General features: G+C 45.1%; 1 protein-coding gene across 1 annotated transcript in view; it reads right to left on the bottom strand.

The window, feature by feature from the left end:
- COX15 (cytochrome c oxidase assembly factor COX15) overlaps window positions 1–13,844 on the bottom strand; it is a 90,005-nt gene that overhangs the window by 49,707 nt on the left and 26,454 nt on the right. Inside the window, exon 4 of the mRNA XM_085606297.1 lies at window positions 3,040–3,226. Within this exon, the coding sequence (XP_085462423.1) occupies window positions 3,040–3,226 (187 nt within the window). The remainder of the gene's footprint in view (window positions 1–3,039; window positions 3,227–13,844) is intronic.

Raw genomic sequence — 13,844 nt, 5'->3', positions numbered from 1 at the left:
CTCTTTCAAGACATCTCACCAAACAGCTGTTGTAATGTCCCCATCTTAAGTCAGTGTTCAACACTTCAATTCGTGAGGATCCTCTTCTGACAATTACTAAACCGATTTATAGAATACAAATATGTGGATAACACAGTTGCTTGGGAGTCTGTCCCTTACAACTACAGCAAACATATAGGGGCCGATTACGATGCGGCCGTAAAAGGCTCCGACCCTCGGTCAGCGCCTTTGCAGCCGCATTGTAATGGGCCTGTCCGTTTACTTTCCAACCTCCTAATTAAGATATAGGAGGTCCGAAAGTAAACTGGCTCGTCATTCCGGCTGGCTTCCGACAGGCTCAGAGAGCCCGTCCGCCCGTTGAAAGCCAGCCTTTAATCTCAAGGGCGGCTCTTTCCACCCTTGAAATTACTATCACGGTTTTCGACATGGTTTTCATGCCGGTCTGTCCTATGTGGAAACCATGTCAGAAAGCGTGTTTGAGGGCCCCCTTTGGTGCAGGGCCTCCGGTTGAAGGCCGAGGGGTCACCTCTGGTGCTCCCTTGTTGATCCCTGCACCTTGTGGCAGGCACCTTGGGGTGCCTGCCACGGGGTGCAGGGATGAACCGCACCTACCATTTTACTATGCAAGCATGCATTACGGCCGGAATGCATGCTCCCATAGTAAACTGTAGGAATGCGACCAAACAGTGTTTGGTCGCATCCTAATGGGGTGGCCGGGAACGCCGACCGGGTGTCAGTCGGTCCCATGACCGCCGATACGGTGTAGGGCAGAAGTGATTCCGCCTGACAACGTAATGACCCCCAAAGTCTTCATCCAGTTCTTTGAATTCAATATACTGATGTTGGATGTGAAGACAATTATCATACACAGGCTTACCCACGTGTATTGTGCTAAAGGAGGCATACTATCTAATTTAACATATTATTCAACTATAGAATGCAGTGGTACATCTCTTAAGGTGTCTGCGGCACCACAAACAAGTGTTGCTAGGTCTATGCAACATTCATTGGCTGTCAGTTCATTAGAGAAAAGATTACAAAATTCTTACAATGTCATTTAGATCTCTGTCCGTAATGTGGCAAAATAATGCTACAGCAGACAATCGTTTTCTATGTTAGCCCTTGAAATACGAACACTATTTGTTTACGCTTTACCCTTTAATTTTCTATATATCTGTAAGGCAAAAGTATTTGGGAAATAAAAAAAGACTTTCCTTTTCCAGATAAAATAAAAATATCTTCCTAAGATGGATAGTTCAGCTGCAAATAGCGCTTAGAGGTGTTGTTCAACATGTATTTGACAAACGTGCATAGCAGGCTATATAAGAGAAACCACAGTGTTGATTTGAGTTGTAGCCGAGTCTGTACACTGCCCAACACAGCACTGTTAAGAGACAAAAAGCTTTGGTTGACAAGGTAATCCTCGGAGAAACATGTATTGATGAGTTGTTTAACAACCACCAAACAACAAACAGTAAAAGAATAGATAAAAAAAAATTTAAAAAAAGGAACCCAAGGCCCAGACCACATTAAAATTACTTTAATCAGGTAAATTTATTTGTAATATAATTTGGTGAAAATTGAATAATTTAGTACAAGAAATCAAATGAAAATAGATAGTTGAGGTAATCAAAAATTGCGCGGACAATTTTCACAAGAGAGGTTAGGGCAAAAACTGTCTCTGTACACTAGCAGCAATCAAATAATCTTTTATCAAAAGTGACCACTGAAGGGCAGGCAGCAGAACACCAAGAATATTCACCAGGGAATCTCAGAACTACTAAGTTCACAAAGAATGGTGGTAATTGGCAAAGTGAGTTACATGGGCATGACAAGATGACCCTCTGTTCATAGTTCTTACGTAATGGTGTTCACTAGCTGCCTCAAGTTTGATTTCAATTACATCAATCTTCTTGGAAAAAACAACAACGTTTTGTTAGGGGCATTAATGGAGCAAGTATCTACAGCAGGCTCCCCTGGGTTTGGATCTTCTCAGGCTCTCAGTACTAACAGAACACCTTTGCTGAGGCTGCTGGAGTAAAAATGTGCCTTTCACAGCCTCTTGCTAATCCAGAAGATCCACATTCATCAAGAAGACCCACACATTTATTCTTGCTGTACTATGGACTGATTATAAATATATTGGATCCACCTTCAAAGTTAGCCTTGTGTCAGGACAGAATTGTATTAGCAAGTGGGAGGAAATTATGGTAAAGAAAACAGGCAGGGCACTCAAGACAAACAGATTTTCTACTCTGGGTATGCAATACTTTTTTCCTTCAAGAACAAACTCAAGATGCAATCAGCCTCGAAAGGGAACGGAGAGCGAGGGTGCGTGTAGAGGTGTACGCTGTTGGATTTCATTATAATACAAAACTGTTATTTTTCTACCATTTTATCAAATTAGATTTATTTGCATGGGCAAAAGGGCTCCATGCATCAAACCCAAAAATGAAAAGCTCTTAAAAACAAACTAACATACATTTAAGCATTCTGTTAGGCACCACTGGACATTGTATGTTATTTTCAATTACTAAATAAGTTTGACAAGTATTTATCCCCGAACCTTCAATAATAACCTTTATTATTATCAAACATTATCGCCATTACCTTCCAATTTCCACTGCAATGTGTAGCCCTCTACATATTACTGGTGTCTAGGAAGAATTGCCGTGCTACTTAAACCATCTTTAAGTCTTTATATCTTTATAATGCTTTTCAGTACAAATAAATGTATACTTATATGTATAACACTTTGGATATATGTTTACAGATGAGTGACTACGGTCAAAATCACGCTACTAGGTGAAAAATGTATAATTTGAGGAAATTTCATTTATTTCATTTATATGCAGTTCTTGCACATCCTGGGGAGTTAATTTTATTGCACAAACCCAATACCGACACAATAGCATTTCTCTACATTTTTCCAATCCATTCTCTAGTTTGTCATGCATCTCCGGTATTAAAAATTGCATTTCAAGAGGTTCATTGCCTAAAAGATACACATTCAAGGTTTCACCAAGAATTATCACTCACCTGGAAGCAGACAAAGCCACAGAGGCCAACAACAGTGGCTTTCATACCACGAGTGAACCAACCCTTTCTCCAGAAGTAGACAGCTGGCAGAATGTACGCCATTCCGACCGCCCGACCCCACATCCGATGAGAGTATTCCATAAACCAGATAAACTTGAACTCGGTGAGTGTCATATCATGGTTCAGGCTAATTGTAAATATAAGAGCAACAATGAAAAACAGACAAGAACGGTGCAAAGCACAACTTTAATAAGTCGTAAATATACAAAAAGTAAACATTACATTATTATCGAAAAATAATAAACAATTGGGCAGAATTTCTCAAATGAATCACAAGCCGGTCTGAATAAAAGGATGGGAAATTAAAGAGTTGTATAATGCATACCGGGAACCGTGTTTTTCAATGCCAGATGTGAAAAGCAATATGTAATGACAAAACTGCATTCAAAGAGAAAATGTTTCCCTATGCAAAAGAAGGCTGCACTAAGTCCACGTTTCAGAACTTAGCCCCATGTTTAAGCAAAAATTGTATAATGTGCACTGGATCGTTTGGGAAGTGGAGACATTTGCATTTTCAGTGAAATTCATCAAACAGCAGAGAATCTGTACATTCAGCACAAAAAGTGCAGTAGTTTTACTGTGAAATAACAACGTTTAAAAAGTGTGCTTGAAATGCAAAGTGAATTCATGCATTTTTGTATGATATGGAAATCTGCATTCGTAGATCCGTTTTACGTTGGGCATAGAGACAGCTATAGCTTTCTTGACAGCTTAGTCAAAAAAATGCATACATGAAAAAATACATGCATGCTTAGAGAGGCTTTGAGTCAGCTCTCTTTCTCCATTGGTCTGTTCAACCAGCATTTTTCTTATTCTCATGCACATCCTCCTAAAAAGAAGTTCACTACTGCGCCAGTGGTAGTGGGTCAATACTTAACTTTTTCAAAGTTTGTTCTCTTTCCATTATTTATCCTTTTATTATTTTTAGTCATCCTTGTAAGCAGAAAGCCATTGTATTTTTTAGCAGCATACATTTCATCTTCCTTTTATTTTTGTTGCACAACTATCAAACCAACTTGCCAAGGCAAGAATATTGGCTTTGCCGGTATGTATACTGCTGTTAACCACAACCTAAAAATGAGTTACCATAATCCAGAGATAAAATACTGCAATTTAAGATTCATTTGTTGGAAGGCAGGACGTTCTAACCAGGTACAATGTGCAAAATTTTTTATACATTTTGTAACAATGCCAATTTAAATTCGTGTCTGGTTAGAACAGGGGGTCTCTAACAATCAATCAATGGTGTTGATAATGTCCCGCAGGTGGGGTGCGATGACAGCGTCGGCCTTGTTGAAGACGTGGTGAGGGCAGGGGTCGGTCGGAGATCCGGAGTTCATCATGCGGATGGTGTCTTCGGTGGTGGTCGGAGTCCAGGCGCGGAGGGTGGTGGTGGGCGGCGTTGCTGTGGTCGTGGCGTGCGTCGGTTGAATGCTGAAGCTGTTGTGTATGTCCGCGATCTTGTTGTGGAAGTAGGAGGCGAGGGAGTTGCAGAGGTCTTGCGATGGGGTGATGTCGTTGTTTCCGGCGTTGGGGTTGGAGAGCTCTTTCACGATGTTGAAGAGTTCCTTGCAGTTGTGTGCGTTGTTGTCCAGCCGGTCCTTGAATGCAGTTTTCTTGGCGGTGCGGATCAGTTGGTGGTGCTTCCGGGTGGCAAGCTTGAGAGTGGTCATGTTGTCCGGTGTTGGTTCCTTTCTCCAGGCTTTCTCGAGGGCTCGGCAATTCGTCTTGGAGCTCTTGAGTTCGTCGGTGAACCATGGGGCCTTCTTGCTGCTGGGTCTGCTGGGCGGGGTCCTCAGTGGGGCGAGTTCGTCCGCGCAGTTGCTGATCCACTTCGTGAGGTTGTCGGCGGCCTGGCTGGGGTTCGCTGAGCTGGCAGGAGGGTGCTGGCTCAGGGAAGCGGCGAGCTGGTCGGCTGTGATCTTGTTCCAGCTTCTTCGGGCAGCCTGTTGCTGGTGGATCGTCGTTCTTTTGAAGGTGAAGTGGACGCAGCTGTGGTCCGTCCAGCGGAGTCCTGTGGCGTGGCTGAAGGTGATGTCTTTGCTGGATGAGAAGATGGCGTCGAGTGTGTGTCCGGCGAGGTGGGTGGGGGTGGACACCAGCTGCTTGAGTCCGAGGTTGGCGAGGTTGTCGAGCAGGGTGGAGGTGTTGCGGTCGTTGTTGTTCTCCAGGTGGAAGTTGAGGTCCCCCAGGAGGATGTAGTCGGCGGAGCGGAGGGCATGCGGGCTGATGAAGTCGTCGATGTCCTCGCTGAATTGTGTGCGTGGTCCTGGGGGTCGGTAGATCAGGGTGCCTCTGAGGGTGGTCTTCGGGTCGGTGTGGATCTGGAAGTGCAGGTGTTCGGCGGTCGTTAAGGTGTCGTCGGTGCTGGTCGTGATGCGGATGGTGTTCTTGTGGATGACGGCGATGCCTCCTCCCATCTGGTTGGCGGTGCGGTCCCTCCGGGTGATCTTGTATCCCTCTGGGATGGCGATGGCGATGTCAGGCGCTGAAGAGGCGTTTATCCATGTTTCCGTGAGGAAGGCGACGTCAGGAGCTGTGGTGTCGAGGAGGTTCCAGAGTTCGATGGCGTGTCTGTGGACGGAGCGGGTGTTGAGCAGGATGCACTTGAGGTGGTTGCTGCTGGTGTTCGGCTTGGCGGGTGCTGGAGTAGGGCAGGTCCGAATGCAGGTGAACTTGCAGGCGAGGCAGCTGAAGGGTCCGTGGGTGCGTCGTGGGGTGGCTCGGTGGCAACCTGGGATTCGGCCGGAGTTGAGAGCGATGAGGGTGGCGGCGGTGTACGTCAAGCAGGTGGGCAGGAGTCCTCGAGGGCCAGGGGTCCTGGCACTGGGCGCGGTCCAGGCGCGGACGGGCGCAGACGGGCTTACCTTTGGCGCGCCTTCGGCGCACAATCGGCGCACCCCCTGCACGTGACCGCTGCGCGTTCGCACGGTCGCCATTTATGGCGAAGTGCGAGGGGGGGCGGAGCAGCTGGGAGGCGGGAGCGGGGAGGGTACAGAATGAAGAAAGGGGCGGGGTTTAGCGGCGGTGGCGGGAAGCGGGAGCGGGGAGGGAGGAGACGGGGCGAACAAGGACAACAGGCAAGCAGGCAAAAAAGGAAAACAATAAGCAATATACAGCAAGTACAATTAAGGACACAGTGGTACAATTAGGGACACAATTCAGCAGAAACAGTGGCGCAAGGCAGGATAGAGAGCACAGACCATGCTGCTCGAGGCAGGGGGCGTGGTCTCGCGGCGGCAGCCGGAGCACAGAGGCAGGTAGTTGGGGGGCACACGCAGCAGCTGGTGGCCGTGCGGCGCGGGGGGTGTCCTAACATTTTCAGTAATAAGAGCTACTTCTGGTGAATGAAGGTCATCCGCGGCTACTATTGTTAGAAGTATTGTAATAGTGACCACATCAGACAAGATTACATTAGGGGTCAACATATGCAAGATGACTAGCAGTGATCACCTCAGAGCATCAGGCAATGGTGCCGGCAGCCAAGTTAAAATAAGCCTTTATCGATTTGGAATGCCTGTACATTGGTAAGACATCACAGCCATAGCTGCAAGGCACCTGGCACCAAGGTATTAATAGGTCTCCCCAGTGCCACCTGATTTTTCAGTCAAATATCAGCTTTAAAAATATTTTTAAAATTATGAGGTTTCAAAATGCACACATTTTTGTCTTCAGTACACACTTTTACATTTTGGTCAACCAACCAAAGGGGTCTAATTTAGCACGATGAGCTATACACAGGAGAGCTACTTATAGGTGGGTGGAGAACTACCAGTGGCTTACGAGCGACTTGTTGGGAGAACCCTGTGTTAGAAACTCTGCTGCACGTACCAAATTTGAGACATACCTGGGGATTGCTGCATCTGCACAGAGTGGAACAGGTGTTGGCAAGGCCACTTATGTTACCACGGTAGAGTTGGAGTTTCAGTTAAAACATATCTTGGAAGCTAAGTTTCTGACGGAAGCAGTTTCGCTCCGGCGCTGAATGCACTGGTAATCAGAGGAGGCGTTTCATCGCGAGAATTCCGGTCAGCTGTTCCCAGTCGGAGCCAGAAGCTGCCGCTGCGGTTTCCCTGCTTTTCGTTGCCGTTGCCGGCCCGCGGTTCTCTGCCACCGCCGTGTGGTAGCGGGACTGGAGTGGGGGTGGTGCGGGGTTGCCTGCAAGGAGTCACTGTGGTGCGAGGGGTTCGCCTCGGAGCCCTGAAAACCGCGCGACGAGTGTCCCAGAACCGGCAGGAGCCGCATCAGTGCCACAGCGGTAGGAGCCGGAGCCACGAGCCACGAGAGTCACCCCCCCCAAAAAAAAAAAAAAAAAAGAGCAGGAACTGCAGGAGCTGCTGATAGTGCAGCAGAGCAGCGGCAGCAGCAGTGAGCAGCAGAGAACGTGGACGTCGTGAAGTGCCCACGGGTACAAGCCTGGTCTGGGAGAGCCGCAAGACGGTGATCCCTGAGAATAAGGGGGCAGCGGCAAATCCACTGCATATATCGCGATATCACAAGGACCTACCAGCATGCCAGAGTAAGTGTGATTTAAGTGCAATTTAAGTGACTTAAGTGAATTAAGCCTAGCAGGAGGGTTGACGGCAGCCAAAGCCGGGGGTGAGGAGTAGTGAGCCGTGCTGAGACACCGCTGCAAGGGCCAGACGTTGAATAACCCTGAGACCATGACGTGTTGAAAGAGGGGCAAGGAGAGGTGAATCGAGAGGCAAAGTGAAGGCAGAGGCTCTGTGGGGGTATAGGATTTCAGACTGCCCCCTCTTCATCCACGCCACATTCTCATCTCTGGCCAGCCCTTCTTAGTGCATCCGGCCCTTGCAGTCAACAGGAGCCTCAGATCAGCAAGGAAAAGTAAGGAAAAGTTTAGATAAACTGCAGGAAAAACGGAAAAAAAAAAAATCGTAGTGGCCTGATAAATCCAACAGAGTTGATAACGATCAATATCAGCTACTCTGAGAATTTAGGGCGCACCAACAAGGAGTCTGTCCGCATAACTTCATAAACAGTCAACCAGTCAAGTCCCAACCTGCTATCATTGACAAAAAAAAAAAAAACCCAGAGGTCAGACAACCCAGGGAGATGAGATCGGGGAGAGTTAGACAGACCCCCACACAGAAAATTAAGATCGACAGGCAGAGTAAGAAAAAGAAAAAACAAGGCTCAAAAACAGAAGCAGAAAGCTGTATCATCAAGCAAAAAAGCCCTTTAATATCACCGATTACAACAATGTTTAGAAACCCAAAGGATGGCGCCAGACTGTTATTGCTGAAAGATCCTGGTGCAGCCATTTTCTCAACTACAGCGGAGATCTCAGGCCTTATGACTCCTCTAGCCCCTCAGACACTTTCTTTGCCTTGGAATGGAAAATATAAGCCTCAAAAGGAAGCGGTACATAACTCAGCCTGTACTATCAAACAGTGGCTTCTACGGAAACCAAGCCTGGAAGAGGAAAAGATCGTTCTGTCAGCGACAGAAAGGGAGGAGCTGACGAACGGCACCAGCATTGGAACGGCACCTAAAGAAGTTTTGAGTCTGTGCTCTGACATAGCACTGGCATACAGGTTAAACAACGAGGGTACCATACACAATATCTCTGAATACAACACAGAACTAATTAACCCCACAGTCCGCATGAATCAGACAGTAGGTTTAACAATCTCTGACCAAAGGGCGTTAAGTCTCTGTGAAAAATCCTACTCGCCAATAACAACACTCAAAACAACCAGAGGGGAAATGTCATCGTCCACCCCGAAGCCTGTAATAAACAATACCAGATCAATAAGGCTTCATATAGCCGCTCAGGTGCACCAGCCGGACCAAGACGACCAAGAATGTATTGACAACGGTCGTCAAATTCTAAGAATGTCATCACCAAACAAAGCCACCATGCAATTAACGGCATCCGAAATGCCTGCTATAGCGGGAGGAATGCATCATGCTAATTCCCAAAATAATATAACGTCACAGGAAACCGCCCTGGGATCAAATAGCTATCAAAGGTACTCCAACACCAGCTTCAGCAGGGACGATAATATTCATCAGCTTAACCAAGATCAAGACACAAAGGAGACCAAAAATTTAAATTCACAGTTGAAACAAGGAGAAACAGCTAATAACCATAGTTCCTTTTCGGAGACATCTAAATCTTTATTGAACACACTACAGACAACAATAACAGCGTTCAACATGCAAAACGATAAGATGGACATTCAAATAGATCTGATGAACATTATAGCAACACAAATAGCAGGGATCAATACTAAACTGGAGAGTATGAACAATCTTATTTCCAGAGCCCAGGCAAAATATTCCGTTCAGTGCGCATGCAGTCCAATAATAGACAAACTAAGCTTGTTGCCAACACTCCTAGATCAGATAATTCAACTTAATAAATCCACCTTGGGTGAGAAGGGCATAACTAAAGAAAAGGAATTGACAAAGGTAAAAGCAGATAACGATAAAGCTCTTTCAAGCCCAAAGCACCACAATGACATAAAAGCAGACAAACAGACAGACAATCAGGACAGATCTAGCTTCAAAGATCCAAAATTATCACGCAAACAAAAAAAACGCGACAGGAAAGCACGGAACAAATTGTCTCTGCCTCTAGAGCAGCATACAACAAAGATCTATCCAATGTTTCGCTTACCAGAGATTGGTTTTACAACAACAGCCTCGGTTAGTTCATCAGATGACCTCACCGATAGTGTTATTTGCTTAGAACTGGGAGCAATTGAAAAACAAGCAGAAGGAATGGGTGATAATAAACAAGGCCCAAATAAAGAGGTGACCCGAGCTTGCTTAGACCCGGCAGAAACTGAAAAACAAGCAGAAGGAACGGGAGGGAAAAAAAAAAAAAACAAGGCCCTAACAAAGAGGAGTCTCGAGCTGGAGTTCTTACTGGAACCCAACAAACAACAAAGAAGAAAAGCTCAAAGAAAAAAAAAAAAGGGAAAGGAATGGATACAATCATTGAAGATGCGAGAAGTCACGGCGAACAACGTGCTACGATTAGTAACTTGTTAGCTCAAAATTGCCCTGAAGAAAAATGCAGTAGAAACAAAGCTGCAATTAATCAAGGTCAACATAAATCAGAATCGGTTGATGACATCAATAGAGATTCTGTAGATGGTCAAAGAGAAACATGGAAACTCCCTGTCAACCAAGAAACTCCAAACATGGGGAAAGAAAAACATGGTGAAAACCAAGAAACTCCAAAGATGGGGAACGAAAAACACGGTGACAGCACGAAAGTTATCCTGAAAACGGTCATTCCAAAGTTCCAAATGCTTAGACCAGGGGGAACTAACGGATTGGTGGTAAACCAAAAGAGACCACAACTAATACAAGAAGCCGACTCAATTTTAAGGAGTAGGGCACAGGAAGCAGAAACCTCCTCGAGCGCCGGATGTTGGGTGGACGACCCTCAGGTTGAGCAACCGGCGATGGATCTCGAGTCCCACCGGGCCAATATAAAAGTCGAAATCACAGGTGACTTAAAACAAATTACATTTGGAAATAAGGAAGAACACCCAACGACCCTGGCAGGCCATTGTAATGCACCAACAGAACGGCAATTGTTGCTAATCCCTGAATATGATTCAAAAGGACCGCACGATATATTAAATAGAGGGAACATCTTGCAGTTAACATCAAACATTCCGGCATTAAAATACTTAACATCAGTGAATCTACTGACAGTAGAATTCATAGGAATGGAACACCAAAAGAGTAAGGAACAAACACTGACCACCTGGCTGACTGAAGAAGACGCGCAGCACATCATGGATTCTAAGGTTCAATTTGAAGCATGGGGAATTAAATTGCTAAAACCAGCGACCCCCCGCTATCCCGGCCCTCTAAACAACGCTCTTAACCGTAGTAAAGGAAAAGTTCAAAGGCGAAATGATAACACACCTAACATTCAAACATTACTCAAAGGGGCAATTGGCAGCAACCTCCCTACAACACAGAAAGAGGAGCAACAAAATGACAGGCTAAATAGAATGCACAGGAATAAGGACAACTGGGGATGGTTGCCTGGAGTGCTAACTTCGAAAGCATGTCCCTGACCAACAGAAAATAAATTATTAACTCAAGACTCAAGCAACATACAGGTGCTCTCGTGGAACATCGCGGGGGCAAAAAAATGGTTGGAGAACGGAGACCCCCCAAGAAAATGGGAACATTATGATATAATAGCCTTGCAGGAAACCTGGGCTCTAGAAGCACTCCCACTGGCAAATTACATCTACTATACAGTTCCAGCAACCAAAACCAAAACCTTTGGTCGTCCTAAAGGGGGCTTGGCAGTCTATATTTCTTCGGAGTTAAAGATTGTGAGTGAACAACTGGATTCAGAAGGACCAAATATTCAATTAATCAAATTGTCATTAGGGCCTGCTAACAGATTACAAATCGTCCTTTTGATAAATACATACACACATCCTTCGGTCAGGAAAAAATTGGCCCACAATAAACAACTAATCGATATCATCACGAACATCCGGAGCACCTTTCCCATGTGGGACTTGATACTCACAGGGGACTTTAATTCAAACCTAATTCATACCCCGGACGAGGACGAATCTATCTCAGCAGACAACATATATTGGTCCGTCCCACATCAATTCCAGCCAATAAGGCCAAAAGTGGACCGCATAGGTCAAGGGTTGGTTAACGCCCTAGAGTTTCTTGGGCTCAGAGTTCTGAATGGTAGAACAGCAGATGACTTCCCCCCCTAAGTTTACATTCCACGGGGGGAAGACAAGGTCAAGACTGGACTATACAGCAATTTCAGCTTCGCTGATACCATCCCTATCTCACTTCTCGATAGAGTTTACAACCAGGAGTGACCATTCATACCAGTTGATACACTTTAGGTCAAAAATTACCAAACATCAAGTAAATACAACTATTGATGGCAACATACACACAGTGGATCTAAAACGTCTAAAATGGTCAAACGACACAATTGAAACATTACAGCTAAAAATAAATAACTTGTTAATTATTAGCAAAATTGGAGCCCAGGATAAAATACAAGCATGGGAAAATTTCACAGCTGAGTTAAAATCATTAATGGCTTCAGGACAAAAACAGCCCATCGGCCAGGAAAAAACAACAACGTTAGGTCTGCGAATCATGAAACGCAAACTCAAAAAATGCATAAGGACGCTAAAAAGAACAACTCCTGACACAGCAGCATGGGACAGTGTGAGACAGCTCAGGAAATGTTACAAAAAAGACATTTGGGAAGAAAAAAGAAAGAGCAATGACAAATTCTGGGCCGAACTCCTCTGTAGCTCAAAAAAATCCAATTCAAAACAGTTTTGGACCATTATAAATAACCTGAATCGACCAGTTACAGTGTTATCCTCAAAGATACAAGAATTTGAGTGGGTGGAATTTCTATCTGGGAGATTTTGGGAAGCTCCCTTGTTAGAACTATCAGTGGGAAACACCGACGATCAAGGGGCAGTTCATGCGAAGCCCACTGGGTTATTGGAAAGCATCAGCCCAGTTGACGTCGTAACTTCAAAACAGAAGGAGCAACTGAACGTGGTCAGAAATCCACTGGAGGAAAATGTCTCTCTGATCCCAGCCATAAGTTACTCGTCCACTTCAATTGAAGGAGTTAGAAGAGTAATTAAGAAAGGCAGAAACGACGGCGCACCTGGCCCCAACGGAATCCCCCAAGCAATTTTTAAATATGATATTCCGTTTTGGGGCAAACACCTTCTCAACTTATACCAAGAAATAGAGAAACTAAACATCATACCGGTAAACTGGCAAGGTTCGATTTTGACACCTTTATTTAAAGGAGGAGACAGAGCAAACCCAGCGCACTACAGATTGATAGCCCTGCTGGATGTAGAGGCCAAATATTATGCCTCCCTGGTACTTGAAGAGCTTAAGGCATGGTCTGATGACCATAACCTAATTCCGGGAAACCAGACGGGCTTCAGACAAGGCCTTGGTACGATGACAAACATTTTAGGTCTCTCGCTAATTACAAACAAGTGTAAGCAGAAGAAACTGCATCTTTACCTCTGCTTCATAGACCTAAAAGCTGCCTTCGACAGCGTTGATCGCCATCTTCTGTGGAAAAAGCTGCGAGCCTGGGGTATCCCCGAGAGGCTTCTAAAAGGCATCTTGTTATTTTATTCAAACACCTGGCTAAGAATTAAGATAGGTGATGGGTCCAGACTCTCAAGGAAGCTGACAACCACCAGAGGCTTGAAACAAGGGTGTGTTCTGGCCCCTCACCTTTTTAATTTATTTTTATCTGACCTCTCTCCAAGGCTAGATTGTACTAATTCCCACCCACCAAAGCTTGGCGAACTGAGACTTTCGCATCTTTCCTACGCGGATGATGTGGTACTAATGAGCCAAACTAAGATCGGCCTGCAAAGATGCCTGAATGAAATGTCAATCTACATTTCAGAAAACAAACTTGAAATAAATACAACTAAGACAAAAACTATGGTGATTGGGAAAAAACAGTTAAGAAAACAGACAATCTGGCTCAACGGAGTCCAACTCGAGGAGGTAAAAAAATACAAATACTTAGGCTTTTATATCGACAACTCAAGAAATCTTATGGAGCACAAAAAATATATGTCTCAGAGAACAAGTGCACTAATATTTGCGTTCAGCCTATTAGCCAAAAAGCTGAAGGGCCCTTCTTATAAACCCTTGCTCACCGTAATGAAGGCAAAAATCCTGCCAACTCTAACATATGCCAG

This window comes from Triturus cristatus, chromosome 1_2 (genome assembly GCF_964204655.1).
Source record: "Triturus cristatus chromosome 1_2, aTriCri1.1, whole genome shotgun sequence".
NCBI classification, from domain to species: Eukaryota; Metazoa; Chordata; class Amphibia; order Caudata; family Salamandridae; genus Triturus; species Triturus cristatus.
The sequence above is the reverse complement of the archived record's forward strand: the minus strand, read 5'-3'. Positions and strand labels throughout refer to the sequence as shown.